Source organism: Mytilus trossulus, chromosome 8, assembly GCF_036588685.1.
Source record: "Mytilus trossulus isolate FHL-02 chromosome 8, PNRI_Mtr1.1.1.hap1, whole genome shotgun sequence".
NCBI classification, from domain to species: domain Eukaryota; kingdom Metazoa; phylum Mollusca; class Bivalvia; order Mytilida; family Mytilidae; genus Mytilus; species Mytilus trossulus.
Window position 1 is genome coordinate 79,254,929 of NC_086380.1, and position 24,826 is coordinate 79,279,754.

The window sequence follows — 24,826 nt, forward strand, 5'->3', positions numbered from 1 at the left end:
CTCACTGAACCCGCAATCCTCATTCGTGTTCAACTCTAGCATGCCTGGGTTGAGTCAATATTCCTAATGAGCCTCAAAATCTGTGCAAAACGTCTCTGTTAATTTAACTTATGACTAAGCTTGACCATCTATGCTGATGTTGAAGGTAGATGATTATAGAATAAATATGCAAAGACTAAAATTTGCAACGAACTATATTTTGTGTAAAAAAACTATATTTTTCCCCCGAAGAGCCGAATACAAAATTATTTTCAGGGTTTGATAATTAACGGGGGAAAAGAAACTCATTTCGTACCACGAAAATTTACATGTAGCTTCAAAACGATCCATCGTACATATTCAGTTTTACGATATGAGCAGAGGACTAACTGCTTATGAAAACATTTAAAATTGTTAAATGTAAGTCAAAAAGACACATTGTTTTGTTGTTACGATTCCAGTATACACATGATAACTAGCCATCATACACATTAAGGATTATGATATGATCAGAGGAATTGTGGGTAAGGCTATCATTACCACCTACCTGAAATGACTTGCGCATCTTTGCCAAGCTGATTTACGTTATGTATTTTTAAAAGAACCCTCAAAGAATGTCAACATTGATATTTACACTATGTAGAACCATAAGTGAGACAAATTTGATCCTAAAACACCATTCGTTTCTGTGTGTTACATTTTAACGTTGTTTTTCTGTTGTGTCGTTTGTTTCCTTTTATATTTGAGTGTGATTTCACATTACTATAAGACGTGTCACGGTACTTTTCTATCCCAAATTCATGTATTTAGTTTTGATGTTATATTTGTTATTCTCATCGGATTTTGTCTAATGCTTAGTTATCTGTGTGTGTTACGTTTTAATGTTGTGTCGTTGTTCTCCTCTTATATTTGATGCGTTTCCCTCAGGTTTAGTTTGTAAAAATGATTTGTTATTTACTATCGATTTATGAGTTTCGAACAGCGGTATACTACTGTTGCCTTCATCTTCTACACGTAAAAACAATCATAAAAGTATCGTATTTATTATGATACAATATGAAACCAAACAGACCTACGTATATATACACAGATCCTATTGAGAATGGTACGTGGTTGCTATGCATTAGTATTTATATTCTTGTTAAAAATCGGGTTTAATGCATGGCGGCAGTCTTCAGAAGTCATCTAGTTCAGTAATTAGATGACGTTTGACCAAAAAGAAAAACACCACAAAATAATGATACATTTTATCGAAATCATGCATTTTTAATTGTTAATTTAGACTTTTCGAAATTTTGGTTTACTATTTACATGTTTTAGTTTGTTATTAATCAAATATGAGAATTTGAGTCAAAATGTTCAACATGAAATTAACAGCTAATGCCCCTTTTAAAGACCATGCAAAAATAAAGCGGAACCAAACTATAAAACTTAATAGAAAACTGACCAAATTCAGCGTTAGACCGGAAGTCTCGTCAACTAAATCCGCATAGCTGTTCGGTGCGTAATGCCATACTGACGGATAAGGGCCACACTATATGGTTTTAACAAAGGTCTTGGCCATAGGAAAGCCTTTTATAAATCCCAATACGGTTCTTGTTCGTCAGTCCATCCTTTCATAAATGAAAATCTTATTCTCCATACCAATTACAATTGATTTCGTTTTCACATCAAAGCAAATAAAAGGGGACCAAGCTGATTTTGGTAACTCTGCTATAATCTCTTTGCTCTGTGAACCGTCAGATGTAATCCTGTGAACGTTTTTTGAATGACTGCAAGCAAGAAGAACATAATCTTCGTCATCTACTGTAACTCCTCTAGGATGAATCGTATTCTTTTTATAAAAAGAAAATAATACATTGGCCTTAGTGTCAATGCAATACAGTTTATTGTAATCAGTGCAGTAAATGTTACCTTCTGGACTACTACAACAATCATCTGAAGTAAATCCAGGCAAGACAATGCTTTCTAGGACAGTCCCATTCATTTTCACCACTTTTAATGATTGTTTGGTAAAAATATAGAGCCGATTCCGAATAAATGTTATGCCTGTACACCAGGTGCCAATGTTAATCTCTCTTATTGTCTGTTTTTTATTCAAATTTATTATAACTACTTTTTCATCCTTTGGTATTGTAACAGCAACCGTGTTGTTATCAATAACAGCTAGACTATATGGATTTCCCGATAATTTCATTGCCAGTTGTCGTTCACCAGTCATTGTATAGGTAACGAGTTGATCACATTCCCCATCGGTACAAATTAGAAGACCATCATTATTAATCACCATGTCATATAACCTGGCTTCATCTATATCAATAGTTTTATGTAATTCGTATCTGAGACCTTCGTGCGAAGTACTATTTTCAATTGTTTCCAATGGTTCTGTAGGTTGCTTTAAAATAATAAATGAATTACTAAAAATGTTTATGCAAAAGGAGTAATGTTTAAACATGTTTACCACACTATCATTTGTCTTACTTCAAATGAAAGAAAGAAAAAAACATTTTAAATATTTCAATTGCAATGAATTAACTAGTATTGAAATTTAATAGACTATTAAGTATGATATGTGGGGTAAATACCCCTCAATCTCTTTTCAATGAATATATCTGACAATATTAATTGTATTGATTTAAATACATACAACAGTTCTGATTGTCTTCAAAACTGTAACCCACTACCTTGTAAGGTTTTAGTTACTTACAACCTCTACAAAAACCTTCATAGGTTTTATAAACGTTTTCTTTTTATAAAAATTAATCAACTATAATGTACTACGTGCAATCATATTTTAGATATATTTTGCACGAAAGGAATTGTACATCAAAAGAAAGGCAACAGGTACAAAAAATACATTTAAACTATTAAGTCAAAATAAACTTAATGACACAAAACGAAGGAAAAAGGCAAACAACTGTATGCAAAACACATCATATACAATTAAAAACTGAGCAACATAAAACCACACCAAAAACGGGAGGATTTAAAATTCACCACTTGGAGCACCTGAAATCACCCCTAATGTTTGGTGGGGTTCGTGTTGTTTATTCTTTAGTTTTCTATGTTGTGTTATGTGTACTATTGTTTGTCTGTTTGTCTTTTTCTGTTTTAGCCATGGCGTTGTCAGTTTATTTTCGATTTATGAGTTTGACTGTCCCTCTGGTATCTTTCGTCCCTCTCTTGGAACTCTTGGTTTGAATACTTCCATGTCAGCATTAATCCTTAAGAAAATAAATCATGATGGGAAACACAAGTCCTTCAATGTATATACTCCATCTGCAACTGGATTTTGATCAATAGAAATGGACGTTCACAATTACAAAAACTGAAATCATAGCTTTTGTTGTCATTTTTGTTCTCAACGGACCCTCATTTTCAACTTCTAGAATAAATTCAAGACAGAGGCAGACTTATTTATATCTGTTATAACCTTTATTTAAAGTCCTAGACGCGTTTTCATAGTTACTAAACCTTAAATTATCTGGTGAAAAAACCATCTATATAGCGGATATCGAAGTTAACGGATAATGCTAGCTTCTTGTCATTCTTCATCAGAAGATTCTTTATGAAATTAGACTAAAATATAAATAAGGGAATAAGTCGACAAGAAAATTTGTTCCAATTGGAACGCCGATTTAAAAAAAACTCTAACACCAACTATGTATCCATTGTGACTTAAAAATACACTAACTTAACTTTTAATCTGATTGGCTTTGTTATCTCAGGTATTTAGAATATGCAATGAATCCTTGTTTAGACCAGATTATACCAAATGAACTAAATTTCTGCTACTCAGCATTACACACGGTCCTTTATGTGTAATTTTATATCTTTAGTTATGGTTCGTTTATAACCGCCGTGCGGTTTTCAATTTACAGCCAGCGGAGAAACTGATGTGAAGTGTATTTACTGATATAATGACCTAGTGACTTTTACAAACAAATATGAAAACATAAATTAAGAATTGGTCTGATGCATACTTACAATTATTTGTCCTTCAAGCCACGTTGAAGATAAAGTTTGCGAAAGATGGAATTCATTATGTTCTTCGCAGTAAAACTTGCCATTGGTTGAGTTGAACGAATCAGTAACTTTTAGTCTTCCTTTTTTATTTTTAAAGTTTCCTTCAGCACATTTGACTTTCACTTCATATTCTAATTTCATTTTATATCTTTGTTGCATATTGTTGACTGTTGATTCAAGTTGATTGTAGATAAGTTTACAAACAAATTTCATATTTTCGTCTAAATCCCAAATTTGAAGTGCTATAATGTTTCTTGAAAAACAAACAACTAACTTCTGGTATAGTTTGGTTTTATCAATGTAAAAGACTCCAATTCCTTGATAAAATGCAATTTTATTGTTTATTTCTTTACATACTTCATATTTCCGAATGTAATCGAAAAATACGTGGTTGAAGAACGCAATTGGCAGAAATGTAAATTCAAAAATTATCCATGGCGATGATTTTGAATTAGGATTGTTTAATCCAAAATATTTCTTTACATCCTCAATCGTAGAATTGCTAACGATCATGGACGGTATGTAATATGACATTTCCTCATCAAGATTTTCGGTTATTTTCGGTTTAATGATTATATCAAATTTTTCCATTACCTTTAAGATATGGTCGTCGAATGATCTAAACTGTAAATCAGGGACTTTTTGAAATAATTCTAACATCAATGCTCGACTTATTTTTCCGCTTTCTTTCAACATGTTCCAGTCGAATGAGTTTTCAATGTGTTTTTCTATTTTATCTGACACTACACATCTAAACGCATCGACAAGCCATTTGGGATTCAAAATTATATAGTCGGGTATATCCTGAAAGAAAATGACATTGCCAATTTCATTCTGCTCACATAAAAACTTAATAAGTTCTTCATGATTTGTAATTGAACACTTAGAGGCTAAAACACAAATGTCTATGAATTTCATAATATTGACATTCAATTTTCTTACGACGTTTAGTTTGGTCTCAAGTCTTATCCAAACAAGCGGAGTATTTTTTCTCCAGACAGAAGACTTTTTGGCGGTGTCAAATATTATTCGACGAAGATTGTCGATTTCACTTTCAGGTGATTCTGTGTTAGAAATGTAGTGAAATGTTTCTAAATGCCTCCCTTTTTCTTGATCCTTGATAAGATCTATTACATTTCTTTGCCATTCTTGTATCTTACTTTCTAGTGTTTTCTTCTGCAATATAGAAGTCAACACATTCAAAATAAAGAATCTGTCAAACTTCAATGTTAAAGAAACAGAAAGGTCTCGAATCATAATGTTATATGCATCTTATAATACTTATACATGTTATACAAATGTTTTTTTTTTTCCATTTCATGCTATTTTAAATAACAGCCATGCGATGATTTGATTAAGAGAATGGATGTGAAGCAAATATATAAATCAAAACAGAGTTTCATACTGAAAAGACATACATTAAACATATATTTAAAAAACGAGATTTAGACTATCTTTTTGTTAACCAGTCAAACTGACAACAAAACTTTATATTGAAAAACGTAACAAATTATCTCCCAACACAATTTAAAGAAAATTGGGTTTAGTTAGAAATATTGGGAAGTGTACCAATATACAGTCTGGCAATAAATTAAGAACTTACAGAAAATTTTAAAATATTTTTATGTTTGATCCAATTTTAACAATAAATTAAGGACAGGCAAATAATTACAATATTTGGAACTATTTGTCATGACCTTGAAATCGGAAGAGGGAGGTATATTGGTATTAAAGCTTCTAAAAGATACAAGATCTCAACATCTGTCTATTTTAAATTGTAAATTCAAAAAAAATTCAAGGTAATCTGATGAAATGAAATTTGTTTGGATTCTTTAATCTGAAGATTTGTTTTTTGCTTCAAACTTATCTTATGTATTGCACTCCCTTTTTGAAGAACGAAATTAAGAGCTGTGAAAAAAATATTCATGTAGTATGAAAATATAGAAAAAAAAAATATATATGTAATAAAATCGATCAGGAGATGTCTCCCATATACCTAGGACTATACAACTATATAATTTCTCCAGGTCACAGTAGTACCCAAATATAACGTTGTGTTTTGTCAATAACATGGTTTATAATCATTGTACTTTTTGTGAATATATATTCATGTTTTATATGAAGTGTACTTTAATAATTCTAATCATTCTAATCATTTACTGTCCTATATTTTGAAATCATTTGATTACATAGCTCAAATTTAGGGCACCATGATTGGTTGATAAAAGTATCGTATCTTACACAAAATCTCATGGGGTCGCAATTTAAAAGGTGAAAAGATATAAATAAGAATATTTTAAAAAACTGTACTGAATATTTTATGAATTAACAATGACAGATCAACATTTAACGGTAAACTAATATGTATGGGTAACTGTAATCTCTCGAGAGTTTAAACGGTCTCTCTCTCTCTCTCTCTCTCTCTCTCTCTCAACACTCTTTGGCATGAACAAATATGCATAGATATTATTCACTTTGATTATAAAATTAAGTATACACAATGAGGCTTTCCACTAAAATGTAATATATGAATCTGTTAGTATACTTCTAAATGAATTATTACATTTATCTTATCAGTTCCAGTACCAACAACAATGATTCGTGGTTCTAAGGTCGATTGCGGTTGATCTGTTGGTCCATTAGCATAACAGTGAATACTATCGAACCAAAAATCAATATATTCTGTCAAAAAACATAGACAATTCATTAATCAAGATATAGTTCAATAAAGTAATAAGGTGCGGGAGTGAGCGTCTTCGAATATCATTCTTAAATGACAATTCGTTCAAACGGATAGGATCGTTTTACGTCCTCTACATCCAATTTACAGAATTTAATACTCTGAGTACTTTTTAAAAGGGAATCATTTTGAGTATTGTTGAGACCGAAACGAATTTTGAGAATTAAGCAGTAGTTGTAAAGTCTTTAAGTTATATATTCAAAATAAAGCGTATTTATTCAAGGCAGAGCTTTTCGAATTTTTTAATTACCGGTATATGATTACTTTTGGTCAGGTTTTTTTTTAAATTAAATTGTTATGCACTTATTTTCAATTCATATGCCCTAGCTAGGTATCCATAACTTCATGCCAAGTTATTTCACAATTTTTCATATATGCTCCATTGTTGTCTTAATGTTTTTCATTCAATTAGAAAGTTGAGATAGTTTTAATTCCGGGTTAACGCTCAGTTTTTGTTTAATTCTGATTTGCCTCTACCAATTCAAGAATGTGACAGCTGTTTTCTACACGTTCCGTTGATTTTGTCAGTTTTTATGGACCTCTTCTTTTTGGGTACTTTTTTTATAAATTTTTGTTTTGTTTCTATACCATACAGTGCGATTTTGAGACTTGTGACAGTTTCTGTAAGATTTCTTTAACATTTTGTTCTTCTAGTTGTTCATATTTCCGTGCAGTTGTGTTTTATAATGCAACATAGTTGCTTAATTACATAATGGCACGCAAAGCTGTCATAAATGGTGTTTTTAGCCGACAGTGTGTTTCCGTGTTGAAGTAATTACTTTGATTTTAAGATATGAATAATCACTAAAAGTTCTGTTTCTTTACTTATCTTTTTCCATGTGCATGTATTGCTTTTTCTAAAACAAACCTCCAATGCTATCAAATCCTCTTTGCAACATAGAAGTATCATCATCTATATTTACATCTTTCGATATATCCGCTACTAATAGAAAAACACTGTTGCTTGTTATGAATGCTTGATGAGTCGCGTAAAATTCTTTTTGTCCAGCAAAGTCCCATATTCCACATTCTGCATATTCATTTTGCGATAATTTGCAATTGGCTACAGATTCTAACATATCTAAATCGTCAAGGAAACGCGGATCGTCAAATACTGACTTTCTATCAGGCTCAGTATCATCATTATGTTCATCTTCTCTCTGTAAATTAACAGTGTTCTGTTCTTCAATGTTTGTCTCCATTGAATTTAAATCATCATATGCTGAAACAAGTGGATCTTCATCTTGTGGCACTTGCGCTTTATCCTCGCCATTATGATTGTCTAGTTGAGTATTTGATTCATCAAGTCGTCGTTCATTAGCTGAAGAGAAATTTGCCTCGATGTTGCGGCAATCGACATTATTGCTACTTGTACTGGTCAGATTATTTTTCCTAATTTGCTTATTTTGATCAGTAAGTGCCCGTTTTACTCTTTCGGCAATGCTTTTGTTATATTCAATGGCTGTCAAAATGTAAAAATGAATGTGGTAATATGTGTTATATATTTATGTACTTTTCTAAACATGTCGATTGATAACGTGCAGGTGTTCACCTATTAAAATTATAGCTGTCGTTTTCGGTTACATAAATTACACTTTGTAAATCACCAATTCTAAATAAAAATAAAATCTTAACATCATTCTTTCAAACTAAAACAATAATCCATATTTCGGGTATGCACGTACTGGTTTGTTGTATTCAATAAGGACTTGCATCCAATGTATTCAAGTAAACTTGAAATTAAAGAAACTCTAGAGACTAGAAGGGATGTGCCTGATCTTGATCGTTCCTTCATTTTGACAATTATTTACGACTTCAAACAAGAATCTATTTTTAACGTAACGGTTTAAACTTGCAAATTGTGAACTAATCAATTTTTAGCAGTAACATGCATTACCCGCTGGCTAGTTTAAGGCGTTTACGTAACTATACTGTTACGTCTACACTCAGTGGGATTCATTAACAGGGCTATTCTTACTACACAAAATATTCCCCTATATAATTATGAGTGAGAAAGAACAACTGAAATCAACACTAAATAAATGTTCTGATTATCATTACAAACAGGTTGACCGACACGAGTTGTTTATTTCTGAACTCTTTAGTGGCATGTTTTTGCAGTCTTAAATGTTTTAATTTCATAATAATAATATAATCTTTAATTTTACTGATCTTTGTGTATTTTTCTTTATTCTGCATTTTAACAAAGTATGTATTGATATATGCATAGCATGAGACCCTTGTTCAGCTGACAACCTCGTCACGTTCCTTTTTAGGTTAATGAGATTCTTTCAGTTTTGATTTTGTATGTGAGCACATTATCGTTCATATTCAATTCATCATACTTCTAAACCAAGGTTTGGACATACTTGTATGCACCAACTAGTGCAAATACTTAAAGGTAAAAGATGATAAACTTATTTTTGTTTGATGTTGTAAATTACTTATTGCGGAATATTTTTCTTTCTTTCTTTTTTTCATTTTTCTTTAAAAATATCATACAATAACTTACGTTTGTAAATCCATTTCCCATCTCGTAACCTGATTTTACAGTTTGCCACGTCTATATTAATACCGTCTGTACTTTCCACACCTTCAATACTTTGTTTCAGAAGTCGACGCATGAGACATGTTTTACCAACACCGTTCTCTCCTATAATTACAAGTCTAATGTGTGGATATATTTCTTCTCCTTTGTTTATACTCTCAAGTATAGTCTGTTTTTCTTCTGGATTTAGAATCTTTGTATCTGTAAAACGTTAGCAACAATCATAATTATCAGCCTTTCAAATATTTCATTGCCTGTATACATAACAATTATTTGAGGAATGAAATCGTATATAATGAATAAAAATGCAAAATAAGGTTGTTAAATTTGATGTATGCTTTTGTGCTTTTTTGTAAGATTTGTTTGTTTTTATAGTGTTAATGATGATAACACAATATTAACTGCCGTAGCCTTTTTTGTTGACATGTTTACTTATTGTGTCTGTTTGATTTGTTCACTAGTCGTTGTCATACAAGTATTAGGTTTAGCTAGCTATAACACCAGGTTCAATCCACCATTTTCTTCATAAGAAAATGCCTTTACCAAGTCAGGAATACGTCAGATGTTATCCATTCGTTTGATGTGTTTGAGCTTTTGATGTAGCCATTTGATTAGGGACTTTCCTTTTTCAATTTTCCTCGGAGTTCAGTATTTTTATGAATTTACTTTGTATGGCTCCCTAATACCGCAGTCCCACTAGGCAACGATCGCACTACGATCTGTAAAAAAAAAGGCAAATTTTGATGATAGTAGTACGATCGTGTAGATCGCAGTAAGGTCGTATCACGGTCGTGGTTAGGTCTTCAACATCGTGATGAGCGTGACAAACTTTGAACATGTTCAAAACAATCGTGGTGCGGTCGTGGTGAAATCAGGTCGTAGTATTAGCGTAGTGAGAGCGTACTAAGATCGTAGTAAGATCGCAAAGGTCGCAGTACCATCGTAGCGAGAGCTATTCGGAGAGACTTTTACGATCTCACAGCGAAATTATTACGACCTCACTACGACCATCTCGTTCTCACCGCGACCCAACTACGCTTCCACTACGACTATACCAGGCTGTTCACGACCATAGTACGACTCTAGCACGCCCTTGTCGTCCTCATCACGCTCTTCTTACGACCTAACTACGTTCATACTACGACCATCATTCTCATTGTCATTTTCACATAAAAAATATTAAATCTCTCTAGGTTTTGTTTGTTTGTATGCAATAAGAACTTCTTGCCAATTTTCGGCCCTAACGGCTCAACTATGATTCTCTTTTTTATATAAATTAGACCGTTGGTTTTCCAGTTTGAATGGTTTTACACTAGTAAGTTTTGGGGGCTTTATAGCTTGTTGTTAGGTGTTGAAGGCCGTACCTTGGCCTATACTGGTTTACTATTATAGATTGTTACTAGGATGAAGAGTTGTCTCATTGGCACTCATACCACATCTTCATATATCAATTGATATATAGAAGGAATGGAACTGAAGGAATGGAACTGTATTAATATGGAACACGATATTGACGTTATTGCTGAGAACGTAGTAATGTCGCGGTATGAACGTGGCATAATCGTGGTTAGAAAGTGCTATAATCGCAGTAGAAGCGAGGTAAGATCGTGTTGCAATCAGATAACTCGTGGTATGGTCATAGTCAGAACGTGATGAGCGTAGAAAGATCTTGATAAGCGTATTGAGGTCGCAGAATAGGCGCGGCGAGAACGTGACATACTCGTAGCGGGACCATTGTAGAAGCGTAACGAGGATGTATTAGCATCGTGAAAGCAACGAAAATTTACATTTTCATGCCGCTCATACCGCGACCTCACCACGATCTATATTTATTTTATGAAAACTTGTGATCAATATGAATCCCCATGTTTCCCAATCAGAACTCACATATTCGGTGTTTCAGCGGCATTTTAGTTTTACTCATCGGCCTTTATGACATATAAACAAAATAACATCGTATAGAAATTGTTTGTGCGATTTTTTTGAAAACAGAACAGCAATCTAGCATAAATAACTAGAAATATTATGGTATATGGTTGATTAAACAATAATAACCATACACGCTAATCACAAGGTACTTTTAATGAAGTATAAATGTGTTTTAGTTTTTTTTAATGCTTATTATTTCTTTTTTCTAAAAGGCACCTCAGACACCTTTACAAAAAATTGAAGATGATATAAAACATTATTGTAAACGTATAGTAAATATACATGCATCAAGTTTATCGACTCTCTCGATTTTGTAAAAATGTTAAAAGTATGTATCCTTTTATATTGTCATATTGATTTTAACGAAATTTGGTATGAGAAAACATATAAAAATCCATAGAAACTCAATGCAAATAAATGGGAAACATAATGTGACTGTGTCAACAAATTTATTTACCTTTGTATATCAGAAATAGAACAAAGACAAATATTGCTGAAAAGAAATAAAATCAAGGTGTATAACATGTTACATTATAAACCTTATTCCGGACTAGATCATGGAACCTCATGTCTTAGGCGCTGTGAACATCTTGCCAGCATTAGTACAACATTTTATACAGGAACATGTAAATGAAAACAATTTTAATTTAACCTGGAAAACATTGGTTGTTGTTGTTAGTCATGTTAGGGTGACTACAGTACAGTTTCCGACATATTCAATATATATATATAAATAGATTCTACCAGTGCATCGAGTGTGAAAAGATATTTATCCACTCGAGACAGATGAATTTTCAAATTAAAACGCGAGGCTCGCCAAGCGTTTTCAATATTTAAAGTTTAACTGTCAAGAGTGGATAAATATCGTATTGCTCGAAATGTGGTGGCTGTATCTATTTATTTAATGATTTTAGGCGGTAAACAGACAATACCCAATCTACCTTTTCGAACGACCTGCAAAAAATGTGTTCTTTCTATGGAACGTCATCAGACACGATCGTTTTTTCTCATGACGTAACACTAGAAATATAAGAGAATACAATAAATTATGACGTCATAATCAATTTTAGACCAATGAAGAACTGACCCCAAATAAACCACACACACGAAAAGAATAAATCGATTAAGAATTACAGAAACAGCCGAAAGTCGTCGAAGGTATAAATGTTACGTAAATTAAGTGGTAACTGCTGTAGAGGTCCATCAAGAATTATTCTTATAGCTATACATGACAGTGGATATAAGCCCCACTTACAATCTAAGCATGATATACATCAATTTAAAACTGGAATTAGATCTTTGAATATTGTTTTATTTGTTGTCAGTAAACTAAAGCAAACTGAATGATATTGTTATATTATACATATGCCCAATTATAGTTCTACAATCTGACGATACCTCAATCTTGGCATGGCACAATGTATTTTTTCTCTCTGAATGTTTATGACGTCTTTACACTAAATCCACCGATTTATGTATATGGACTGATTGATAATATAGTCTTAAATGCTTATTTTGTTGTTGTTGTTATTGATTTTAAACTAGCTGTCAGTAACAGTGGGTACTCTCAGATTACATGTATTTTTATTTGTATCCATCTGATGAGTTTAGCCTTTTTGATTGTCTGATATTGTGTTGTACTATTACAGCACTTTCCCAGGTTATGGAAGTGTTGCACTCCCGCTAGCATTTGTAACCCTGTCACATTCTATATGTCTGTAATTGAGTGGTTGTTGTTTTTTGATTTTGCTCATATGCGTTGTTTGTTTTATTGTATTGCACGGTTATTGTTATGTTACATTGTATCACTGTCCCAGGATTATGAGATGCCCGCTAACATGTTTAACCCCGCCAGATTCTGTGTGTGCCTGTCCAAAGTCATGATTCTGTAATCCTGTGTTACATATTTGTTTTTCGTGTATTATTTTGTAGATAATTTAGGCCGTTAGTATGTCGTTTGCATTGTTTTACATTTGTTATCTCGGGGTCTTTTATAGCTGACATGTGGTATGGGTTTCGTTCATTGTGGAAGGCCATACGTTGACCTATAGTTGTTAATGTATGTGTCATTTGGTCTAATGTAATAATTGTCTCAACGGCAATCATACCACATCTTCTTTTTTATATTTTTATATATAAAAAAAAATATTATAATAAATTGCTGTTGTTTAATTAGTACTTACCAAGTATTATACATAGAATGATTGTAACAAGTATACCAGGTGTTTCTTTGAAATTTGCTGCATCTAAAATTTCAATTTAAATTCATTACGAAGGTTAGAACAAACAAACTCATTCTGAGCGCCATATATTCATATTGGTTTCATGTATTTTATATACAAAGTTGTCTGTTCTCAAATTGAAAAATAAAAAATTCTAACTTTTAATTGATTCTTCAACTGTTCCAAATATATATTAAAGTATTTAAAAAAAAAGGTGAAGACAAAACAAAATAAAAAAATGTGTTGAAATCAATAGAAAAAAAGATAACAAAAAAAGGTTTTGAGTTCTTCATTTTGCCATTTGATAAGGGACTTTCAGATCTGAATTTTTATTGAACATGTTGAAGTTCTGTATCTTTTTGGGGTTTTACCTTGTATTCCTTTTCAAATTCAAATAAGATGTAAGAGATAACACAATTTTGGTAGATTGTGTAAATGTTATTGTTATTTCTTTTCAGTGGCCTCGTCTAATGTTATAAAGATATAGAATACATACATTGTTGTGTTTTATCTATAAAATCTGGTATTGTTGATGTAGATGGTTTATTTTCATCCTCTTTGTCTGATCTGATATAATATTATAAACGTATTGTCATTTATATAATTAAATGTTTATTAAAAACAACGGTACAATGTGAGTCAATTATTCTTCAATTGTATACTAAGCACCTCTTAAAATTTAACTTATAATCACAAATTTTTTTATCAAGAATACGAGTGAATAAATTTGATCCAGTTTCCAACTTGTTTTGACATCATCTTACATGCATTGTCATGTAACTGTGACGTTATCAACATTTTTTTTTTCTAAATTACTCCTCTGAATTGGAATTTATGATTAATTCATAAGACAGATTGTAATATTTTTCTATCTATTTGAAATAATCTTCAAAATGTTGTGCACCAACTTTTGGTGTTATTTCTACAAAACAGTTTGTTTTTACATGCAGCCATTCCTTACATGCATAATATACAAATGTATGATAATCTTTTTTATTGATGCACCACTATATGTATATCTAAAGCATGCCAAAACCTTTACAAGAGTGTCAAAATTGCAAGCAACTTTTTCTATGACTTTCAATATAAACCTTCGAGTTGTGGGAAGTATTCATTACCATTTTCATTATCCAATGGAGAGATGTGTAAAAGTAAGAGAAGTATAAACATTTATTAGGTAACTGCGTACGGAACACGTGTCGACGAATTGTTTGCTGGAAACAAGCAATTCATTATTTTTTTTAGACAAATATAGACAAATTAAGGAATTTTCTCCAGAAAAAAGTATTTTTACATAAGTTTTAAACAAAAGTTATGCATATTTGATTTTTTTAATTTGAAGTTTCATATGACTTTAACAACGGTTTTTTTAGTAACACAATTTACTTATTTACGAGAAACATTTGATTATGTTGGAAAGATATACTTACTTTCTTAAACCCATGACTCCAGTTTTTCTTTGGAAATCATACCACATATATTTATTGCAAATGTTTTGTATTACACTACTCTTTTGGGGGTTTAAAAGTAAGCAAGCAGACACCATTACGAAAAGTGACGGACTTACAGACGGAAAGACAAGCTGGTACAATGTTTAAAAAAGTACCTACCCTTCAATGATTGGACAATGTTGTGTTATTGATGCAAATGTATTTAATAAGCACTGATACTCTGAATAAAAAACATATTTTTGTAAGTTACATTAATAAAACATGTTCACCGTTTGTTTTCAATGCTAAACATAAGGAAAATTTATAAAAAAAAATCCACAGCCTTGCTGGTAATCCTATGTTTGAACATTTGAACAGGGATAATAATGATAATATCTGACAGTTCGCAATGTTATACAACCTTAAATAAGTGTATATCTTTTTTTGATCTGAGCGTCACTGATGAGTCTTATGAAGACAAAACGGTCGTTTGGCGAATCAAATTATAATTTTGGTACCTCTGATTACTTTTTTCATCAGAATCGCCTCTTCGAAATAATGAGTTTGCTGACAATTTATTTGTATTATCTTACTGTCATGTAATGTTGTCATTTTAGCGGTATATTTAACAGTGCCAAAAGCGGCTAGCTATAAAACCCGGTTCATATCTATTTTTTGTCACTGTTTGTGGCGTTGCTACATTCGTGTGATACACAGTTCGTAAATCTATTATGCTGTTTTTGTTAACTGACATATCCTTAAATAATTTAGGGTATTCGTTGTTATTCTGTGGTTCACATGTCAAAATGAACTATCATATTATTTATTTATATATTTCTCTGTCCTGGATGTTCTTGCATTTATTTGTATTATCTTACTGTCATGTAATGTTGTCATTTTAGCGGTATATTTAACAGTGCCAAAAGCGGCTAGCAACAAAACCCGGTTCAACCAACCAATTTTTTTTAAATTGTACAAGTCAGGAATACGGCAGTTGTTTTCTTATAATTCGTTTTTATGCATGTTGCAATGTCGTTTGTTTTTGGTTTTTATTTGCACTTACGTGTTTCTAATGTTTCGTTGTTTTCCTTATATCTTATAGTTGAATTTTACTCGGTTGTAGTTTTTAATCGAATTTTCTTCCCAATCTGACCGGACACACTATTCCTTGTCCTATGCACTCTCACTTTAATCCCGAATTTCTTTGATAAAGTACTAGTTTTATAAAAAAAAATATTTACAAGCAGCACTTGGTGCATTTTTCTTTATTTAACTTCATCAGGAACGCTTATCGACGAGTATTTGATAGCGAAGAAGTTATGAATACGAAACAGTTAAAAAGTTCTTCAAAAAGGATATAATATACATTGTACTCAATATATTGAGTAAAAACTGTAACTACCTTGTGATAATCCAATCGTTGACCTATTACACGGTTGTCTGTAACAGGAACAATCCTCCACAGAAGGCACACAAAAACATTGGTTCTTGGGACGTATTGTGAAAGTGAATCCATTCGTATAATCACATCTGCATGTAAGATCCGTTACCGGGTTTTTGTTGGTGTGTATAATTTGTCCTTCTTCAGAGCATGTAGACTTTTGGAATAAACACTCGCCACTTACATTTGTGAAATATTTGATCGGTTGATATCGGCTTGAATCGCAGTAAGCAGCATCAAACTGACCACGAATAACAATCTTCTTTCCTTGAAATAATATGATAAGATATTAATTTACGTATATCAGGTAATAATTTTTATTGTCTGTCTTCGGACACAGCGTTTGTCTATTCGTAACGTTTGGTATGCATATTTCTACATTGGAAGCACATGCATGTCAACTAATAATGTTATGACTTAAATTGAACACTTGTCTTTCACCTATAAATATTATTCATGTTACAGCATTTCATCTCTTGCTTATACAACAGTTTATGCCTATTATTTATTTTTTACATTTAGGGTAGATCATAATAAGTATAGACTTTTTGAGACAGAATTTTCTTATAATTTGCAAAAATAATGATTTTGCTATGCTTTTTTTTTTAAATATAATAAAAAGTATGGGTCACCGTGCTATTTTTCATACTATCAGTCGTTCAAACTTTCCTAAATTTGGTTAGATTGTTCATGAAAATACACAGTTGTGTGCTTTAAAAAATTCTATGCTATAGAATTTTGAAATAAATCGTGGGAAGATAGGTTTAATTATATGTTTAAAGAAAATGAAAATAAACTAGAGTCTCCAAAGAGCATGTGACGCTCACCTTGGTCTATTTGAATATTAAACAAAGGACACAGATGGATTTATGACAAAATTGTGTTTTGGTGATGGGGATGTGTTTGTAGATCTTACTTTTCTAAACATTCTTGCTGCTTAAAGTTATCTCTATCTATAATGAACTTGGCCCAATAGATTCAGTGGAATATGCTAGTGAAAATTTACAAATTTTATGAAAATTGTAAAAAAATGACTAAAAAGGGCAATAACTCCCTAGGGGATCAATTTACCATTTTGATTGCGTTGACTTATTTTTAGGTCTTACTTTGCTGTACATTATTGCTGTTTAGAGTTTATCTCTATCTATAGTAATATTCAAGATAATAACCAAAAACAGCAAAGTTTCCTTAAATTACAAATTCGGGGGCAGCAACCCAACAAAGGGTTGTCCGATTCATCTGAAAATTTTAGGGCAGATAGATAGACCTGATAAACATTTTTTATCTGTCAGATTTGCTCTAAATGCTTTGGTTTTTTAAGCCAAAAACTGCATTTTACCCCTATGTTCCATTTTTAGCCGTGGCAGCCATCTTGGTTGGTATGCGGGGTCTGCGGACACAATTTTTTTAACTAAATACCCTAATGATGATTGTGGCCAAGTTTGGTTAAATTTTGCCCAGCAGTTTCAGAGGAGAAGAATTTTCTAAAAGATTACTTAGATTTACGGAAAATTGTTAAAAATACGCCAAAAACTGCATTTTACCCCTATGTTCTCCCTTTAAATGGCTCATTTGAAAACTGATTCTTAAAACAAACAAAAAATGTAATTTGTTTAAATATTTTAGATAACACAATATTAAATCACCAAGTTTTCTTTGTATAAATAAACAGTTTAACCATTAAATTGCAAATCTGTCAAATAACTAAACCGATTTTGTACTGTACAATCCAAGATGGCGTTATACAATGAATCTACCTTAATTGTGCCCAAAAGCAATGTTAAACACACACACGCGCACAGTAAAGTAATTGATGAAAAAAACAAGCTACACATTGACAAATTATCAAAAAGTTCTATGGATTCTTTCACATCATTTTGAAATTTCTTTCTTGCTTGTTCAAAAGTAAATGCCTATTATTTTTCTTCTTCATTTTTTTGTGCCCAAAAGAAATGTTTAAAACACACACATGTACATTTTCATTCCCAATATCAAGTACTTACCGGGAGATTCAACGTCAACCTTTGTGCAGTTTTCGGACACTCCTTCCATTGTTCTGTTTCCAATGAAAAGCTTTTTAGCTGCATCATTCAGGCAATAGTATGTGGACGAATCCGGACACAGTGACGTAGCTCTGAACCTCCAATGGGAAGCTTCTGGACATTTTAATTCATACCCAAAGCATACTATGGTCATCTGAATGTATAGGTTAGGGGAGATGATGGCCTTCTCATTTCATCAATTAGATTGTATATGGTGATATTTAACATAACTGTCAAAGTAGTTTATGAGGTTTATGTCATAAATCAATCATGCATTGTCGATAAATGTTTAGTGGCAAATACTACAGATACAATGAAACTTTCATGAAAATGCTATATGAATATGAGCACTGCGATGTACTTTACCTATTTGTTTTTTAAAGTGCTATTTCATGAGGTAACCGTCCACATAACGACAAGTCACCTTTTGCAGAAACCTTATTCTGACTTTGTGCCAAACAGACAAAAAGCCTCCAGGTACAGGATTTTCTCGCAGTATTAAAGATCCATTGGTTGCCTTCGGCTGTTTTCAGACCTTTAGTCAGGTTTTTGTCTCTTTGACACATTCTCCATTGCCATTCTCAATTATATTTACTCTAACCCAAATTGCCACATGCAAAAAAATATGTAAAATCTTTGATTTTCTTGGTCAGGTATCAAAACCACTGAATATTTATTTTAACCAGGTGATTTCTCACACCTAAAGTTTCCAATTTGTTTTTGTTTTTATTGTTTATATTATTTTGTATGTGTTTTTCTATATTCATGTCAAGATTTAGAGATATCATGATAAAACTGGTATTATTCTTTCATATTTTATTAACTCAGGTTATGTTTTTATATTGTAAATAAAGTATACCCTGGAAACTAGTCAATAACCAAATTGTGTTTAATTTTCGTAGAGTTTTTATAAATATGACTATTCATTCATAAATAGACTTATACGGCGACCTACAGATGTGCTTACCCTATTTGAACTATGTTAAATAAGCATACCATATGTCTTTATTTTGACATAATAGGTAAAATTTAAGAAATATACGGAGAGGAAAACCTCTTCTAATCACACTTACCCATACTAACAGAAATACACTGTAAAATACACATATTCTGTGATTGTAATATTTCACACACACGTTTTCTACAATAATTTCAAAAAAGTGAAATTGATAATCTGTTAATAAATGTATTTCAATCAAAATATAATATGTTCCATTTTGTCATATCTAGTTTAATTTCACAAAAAAAAAACGTTTAATGAAAAGCTGGCTTTGTGTTTCTATTTTGATCTCATCCTATCAATAAAACTTAAGGTTCTGAAGTGCCTGTGTCACTCACCTTGGTGTGTGTGTGGGTGTGTGTGTTGGTGTGTGTGTGTGTGTGTGTGTATATATTCAACAAAGGCCACTCACCAACATTGTAGGCGACAATAGAGTTTTAGACAAAGACCACTAACCGTATTGTTGATTTTGGATAATTGTTCAATCATTTAGTCTGTTTAGTATCCCGCGGTTTTCTTTAGTTTTTGCTCAAAAGACAAAAGAGAGTTAAACAATTCGCATTTAAAGGCAATCACATCTATAAAGAGTGACAGTCTACTAACTTTAATGTGTCTATTTATACTATATATTTTAAATTGTAAGGCAAACACATAAACAGTGGGTAGGAATCGTAATCAAAGGGCAATAACTCTAATACGGAGTCAATTGACGATGTCGACCATTGGACTTATTTGTCGAACTTGTCTTGCTGATGATTTTGCAGTTTAAAGTTTCTCTCTTGCATTATTTTGACGACAATAGGCAAATATAAAAAGACATAGTAATATTTGTCATTTAAGGGCAATAACTCCTATAGGAAGTCGTCTGACAGTTTTGACGTATACAAATATTTGGTGGAGATCAAAAGTCCGAACATGTCTGCTCCTGTCTGATTTTCTCTATCTAACGGTTTTCAAAATAATAGACAAGACTTTATTTTACCCCTATGTTCTATCTTTAGTCATATCGACCGTCTAATTGGTTGGCAGGTAGCGTCATCCATCACATCTTTTAAAATTAAATACCCCGATGATGATTGTTGTCAAGTTAAGTTAAATTCGGCAAAGTAGCTTAAGACGAGAAAATTTGTGTAAAAGTTAACGACGACGACGGACGGTGAACGCCAAGTGTTGCTCCTTCGGCCTAGGTGAGCTGAAAACTAACTGAACTGTCAACTTCAGTTTGAAATCACACTTGGTTGAAATTTTGTGTTGATAAGAATTATCATTGAATAGATACACAATGTATGGTCATAATAATAATTCAACTGTTTATTAAACTTTGATTTTGTTCGAAATACTACTTTAAAGGATTTTTTCAACCCAGGAATAGACTACTCAAGCGGTATTTTGGCAAAACCATTCGGAACTTTGGATCTTCATTGCTCTTCATCTTCGTACTTTGTTTGGCCTTTTTAAATTCGTTTATTCGAACGTCGCTGATGAGGCTTTTTTTTTAAGACGAAACGCTGTATCACATTGAATAGGTTTTATTTCAAAAGTTAATATCACAAAGCAAATATTATTCATGTTAAAAATGTTATGATATGTCCCCAACCTAATGATGTCAGGTCAACCGGAGCAATTCATGTTTAAAAATGTACGTTTGTACCAATTATTTTGTGAAAATGTATCAGTATTCAGTTCATGATAGTTATATTTATATTGCCCCATTGCAAATGTTCATGTATGACTGAAAAAAAAGAGAAATTGTTAACTTACACTTCGGGTGTGTTTTATAGATACGTATGCTTTCATGGGTTGAAGTAAGTGTTAATTAAAAGGAATTTTCATTCTGAATAGCAACGAATATACATACCATAGTAAAATGATTTCATCTCGTTTTACAAAATGTCTTAACATGGCGAGAAGGAAATCAATATATCAACATAATGTACACATATTTTGTTCAAGATTTAATTATAGCTCATAACACAGGAAACATTACGTAATTTTTAATGACGTTTAAAAATCAATATACATTTTTACAAACTGTGCACAGTGCATTTTAAAAATATTAATGTGTAATGAATTCATTGACAAAGAAAATACATATATATGCAATATACAAATTGATTACATACTTTATATTTAGAAGTCCGGAAAACTCTTTACACAATAAGGAATTGATTGATTAACAAATATTAAACGTTCAGCGGCGAATATATGAAAGAAATGTTTAGGACGATATCGAATATTTATGTTATGCATATCTATCATTTATATATGGTCGCGAACTCTGACACGCTGACCCTGAATTTTACGATCGGAATCAGAAATAAACAGGTCTATAGAAGCTAGGCATTCGCTAGGCAAATCATACCTACTTTGGAGTCGACCAATTTTGAATCAAGCTTTGCTCGAGTTGAAGCTTAGAGATGAACTGTAACTTAGCGTAATCTTGAATAAGGTTTTAAGGGGCTTTTAAAATTGGATGGCACGGATCTTTCCATTTTGAATTGGGGTGCAAACTTCCTGAACAAAATAAGACGTTCACATGATTGCAAAAAATATAGATTTGAAAACAAAATGCAAAGAGGATGAGTTTGGTTCCGACCCAACATCCCTGGATTTGCCAATGATTGATAAGGTGGTTTTTGTGATGGTTCCTACAAGAAAGATGATTTAATAAATTTCAGATGTCAATAGAAAATTGATTTTTTACTTGGACGATTTTTATTTAGGAAGTTGGAATTTTAATGGTACCAACTATGTCTTATTCTACATATAAAGCAAGTGGAAAACTTATAAGTAAACCGTTGTCTTGAACCTACTTGTATAACTTACTCAATTGGGCATTTAAAACGAGGCTGAATATATAAAGGAGCAATAATTGTATTCGCTTACCTATTTCATCGATCGGTTCATTGGTGGTTGTTTAGCGTCCAGTGGCAAATAGTTTGTGTATTTTCAGTACAATATACTACAATGATCATGTAAGTAATTCTCATGGAAACAATTGTGAAATAGTTTTGTCCTACTACTTGCTCCTGTCATATTAATTGTTTGACACCTGATTATATATTATATAGATAATAATATTTATTTAACTCTGTTTGAGAGTTGTCTCATTGGCACACATACCATATCGTCTTATTGCTCTAACCCAAATTGCCACATGCAAAAGATATTTCAAGTCTTTGGTTTTCTTGGTCAGGTATCAACACCACTGAATATTTATTTTACCCAGGTGATGTCTCACACCTAAAGTTTCCAATTTGTTGTTGTTTTTGTTGTTTATATTATTTTGTATGTGTTTTTCTATATTCATATCAATATTTAGAGATATCATTATAAAACTGGTATTATTCTTTCATATTTTATTAACTCATGTTATGTTTTTATATTGTAAATAAAGTATACCCTGGAAACTAGTCACTAACCAAATTGTGTTTAATTTATAATTTTTGTAGAGTATTTATAAATATGACTATTTATTCATAAATAAACTTGTACGGCGACCTATAGATGTGCTTACCCTATTTGAACTATGTTGAATAAGCATACCATATGTCTTTATTTTGACATTATAGGTAAAATTTAAGAAATATACGGAGGGGAAAATCTCTTCTAATCACACTTACCCATACTAACAGAAATACACTGTAAAACACACATATTCTGTGATTGTAATATTTCACACACACGTTTTCTACAATAATTTCAAAAAAGTGAAATTGATAATCTGTTAATAAATGTATTTCAATCAAAATATAATATGTTCCATTTTGTCATATCTAGTTTAATTTCACAAAAAAAAACGTTTAATGAAAAGCTGACTTTGAGTTTCTATTTTGATCTCATCCTATCAATAAAACTTAAGGTTCTAAAGGGCCTGTGTCACTCACCTTGGTGTGTATGTGTGTGTGTGTTTTTGTGTATTCAACAAAGGCCACTCACCAACATTGTAGGCGAGAAAAGAGTTTAAGACAAAGACCGTATTGTTGATCTTGGATAATTGCTGATCATTTAAAATAAAATAAAATAGTCTGTTTAGTATCCCGCGGTTTTCTTTAGTTTTTGCTCAAAAGACAAAAGAGAGTTAAACAATTCGCATTTAAAGACAATCACATCTATAGAGAGTGTCAGTCTACTAACTTTAATGTGTCTATTTATACTATATATTTTAAATTGTAAGGCAAACACATAAACAGTTGGTAGGAATCGTAATCAAAGGGCAATAACTCTAATACGGAGTCAATTGACGATGTCGACCATTGGACTTATTTGTCGAACTTGTCTTGCTGATGATTTTGCAATTTAAAGTTTCTCTCTTGTATTATTTTGACGACAATAGGCAAATATGAAAAGACATAGTAATATTTGTCATTTAAGGGCAATAACTCCTATAGGAAGTCGTCTGACAGTTTTGACGTATACAAATATTTGGTGGAGATCAAAAGTCCGAACATGTCTGCTCCTGTCTGATTTTCTCTATCTAACGGTTTTCAAAATAATAGACAAGACTTTATTTTACCCCTATGTTCTATCTTTAGTCATATCGACCGTCTAATTGGTTGGCAGGTAGTGTCATCCATCACATCTTTTAAAATTAAATACCCCGATGATGATTGTGGTCAAGTTAAGTTAAATTCGGCAAAGTAGTTTAAGACGAGAAAATTTGTGTAAAAGTTAACGACGACGACGGACGGTGAACGCCAAGTGTTACCCCTTCGGCCCAGGTGAGCTAAAAACTAACTGAACTGTCGACTTCAGTTTGAAATCACACTCGGTTGGAATTTTGTGTTGATAAGAATTATCATTGAATAGATATGGTCATAATAATGATTCAACTGTTTATTAAACTTTGATTTTGTTCGAAATACTACTTTAAAGGATTTTTTCAACCCAGGAATAGACTACTCAAGCGGTATTTTGGCAAAACCATTCGGAACTTTGGATCTTCATTGCTCTTCATCTTCGTACTTTATTTGGCCTTTTTAAATTCGTTTTTTCGAACGTCGCTGATGAGACTTTTTTAGACGGAACGCTGTGTCACATTGAATAGGTTTTATTTCAAAAATTAATATCACAAAGCAAATATTATTCATGTTAAAAATGTTATGATATGTCCCGAACCAAATGATATCAGTTCAACCGGAGCAATTCATGTTTAAAAATGTACGTTTGTACCAATTATTTTGTGAAAATGTATAAGTATTCAGTTCATGATAGTTAAATTAATATGGCCCCATTGCACATGTATGACTGAAAAAAGAGAAATTGTTTACTCACACTTCGGGTGTGTTTTAAAGATACGTACATGTATGCTTTCATATAAGTTGAAGTATGTGTTAATTAAAAGCATTTTTCATTCTGAATAGCAACGAATATACATACCATATAAGTAAAATGGTTTCATCTCGTTCTACAAAATGTCTTAACATGGCGAAAAGGAAATCAATATATCAACATAATGTCAAATTATTT

At 31.9% G+C, this 24,826-nt stretch overlaps 1 protein-coding gene across 1 annotated transcript; it reads right to left on the reverse strand.

The window, feature by feature from the left end:
- Positions 1-1,269: 1,269 nt before the first annotated feature.
- LOC134728058 (uncharacterized) lies at positions 1,270-24,826 on the reverse strand. The gene is made up of 13 exons (XM_063592457.1): positions 24,737-24,826; positions 22,981-23,048; positions 18,319-18,511; positions 16,277-16,582; positions 15,055-15,115; positions 13,941-14,011; positions 13,406-13,468; positions 11,680-11,715; positions 9,258-9,494; positions 7,614-8,207; positions 6,569-6,687; positions 3,967-5,226; positions 1,270-2,374 (listed from the first exon to the last, which is right to left on the reverse strand). The coding sequence occupies exons 1-13, from the start codon at positions 24,756-24,758 to the stop codon at positions 1,583-1,585; spliced, it is 3,822 nt and encodes a 1,273-aa protein (XP_063448527.1). The 5' UTR covers positions 24,759-24,826; the 3' UTR covers positions 1,270-1,582.

Excerpts from the sequence above, each read along its gene's own strand:
- LOC134728058 (XM_063592457.1), bottom strand. The coding sequence starts at position 24,758 with ATGAAACCATTTTACTTATATG. Across the intron at positions 18,512-22,980 it reads GTGTATTTCTGTTAGTATGG|ATGACCATAGTATGCTTTGG; the intron begins GTAAGTGTGATT and ends CTATACATTCAG. Across the intron at positions 11,716-13,405 it reads CATTCTATGTATAATACTTG|CAATATTTGTCTTTGTTCTA; the intron begins GTAAGTACTAAT and ends ATTTCTTTTCAG.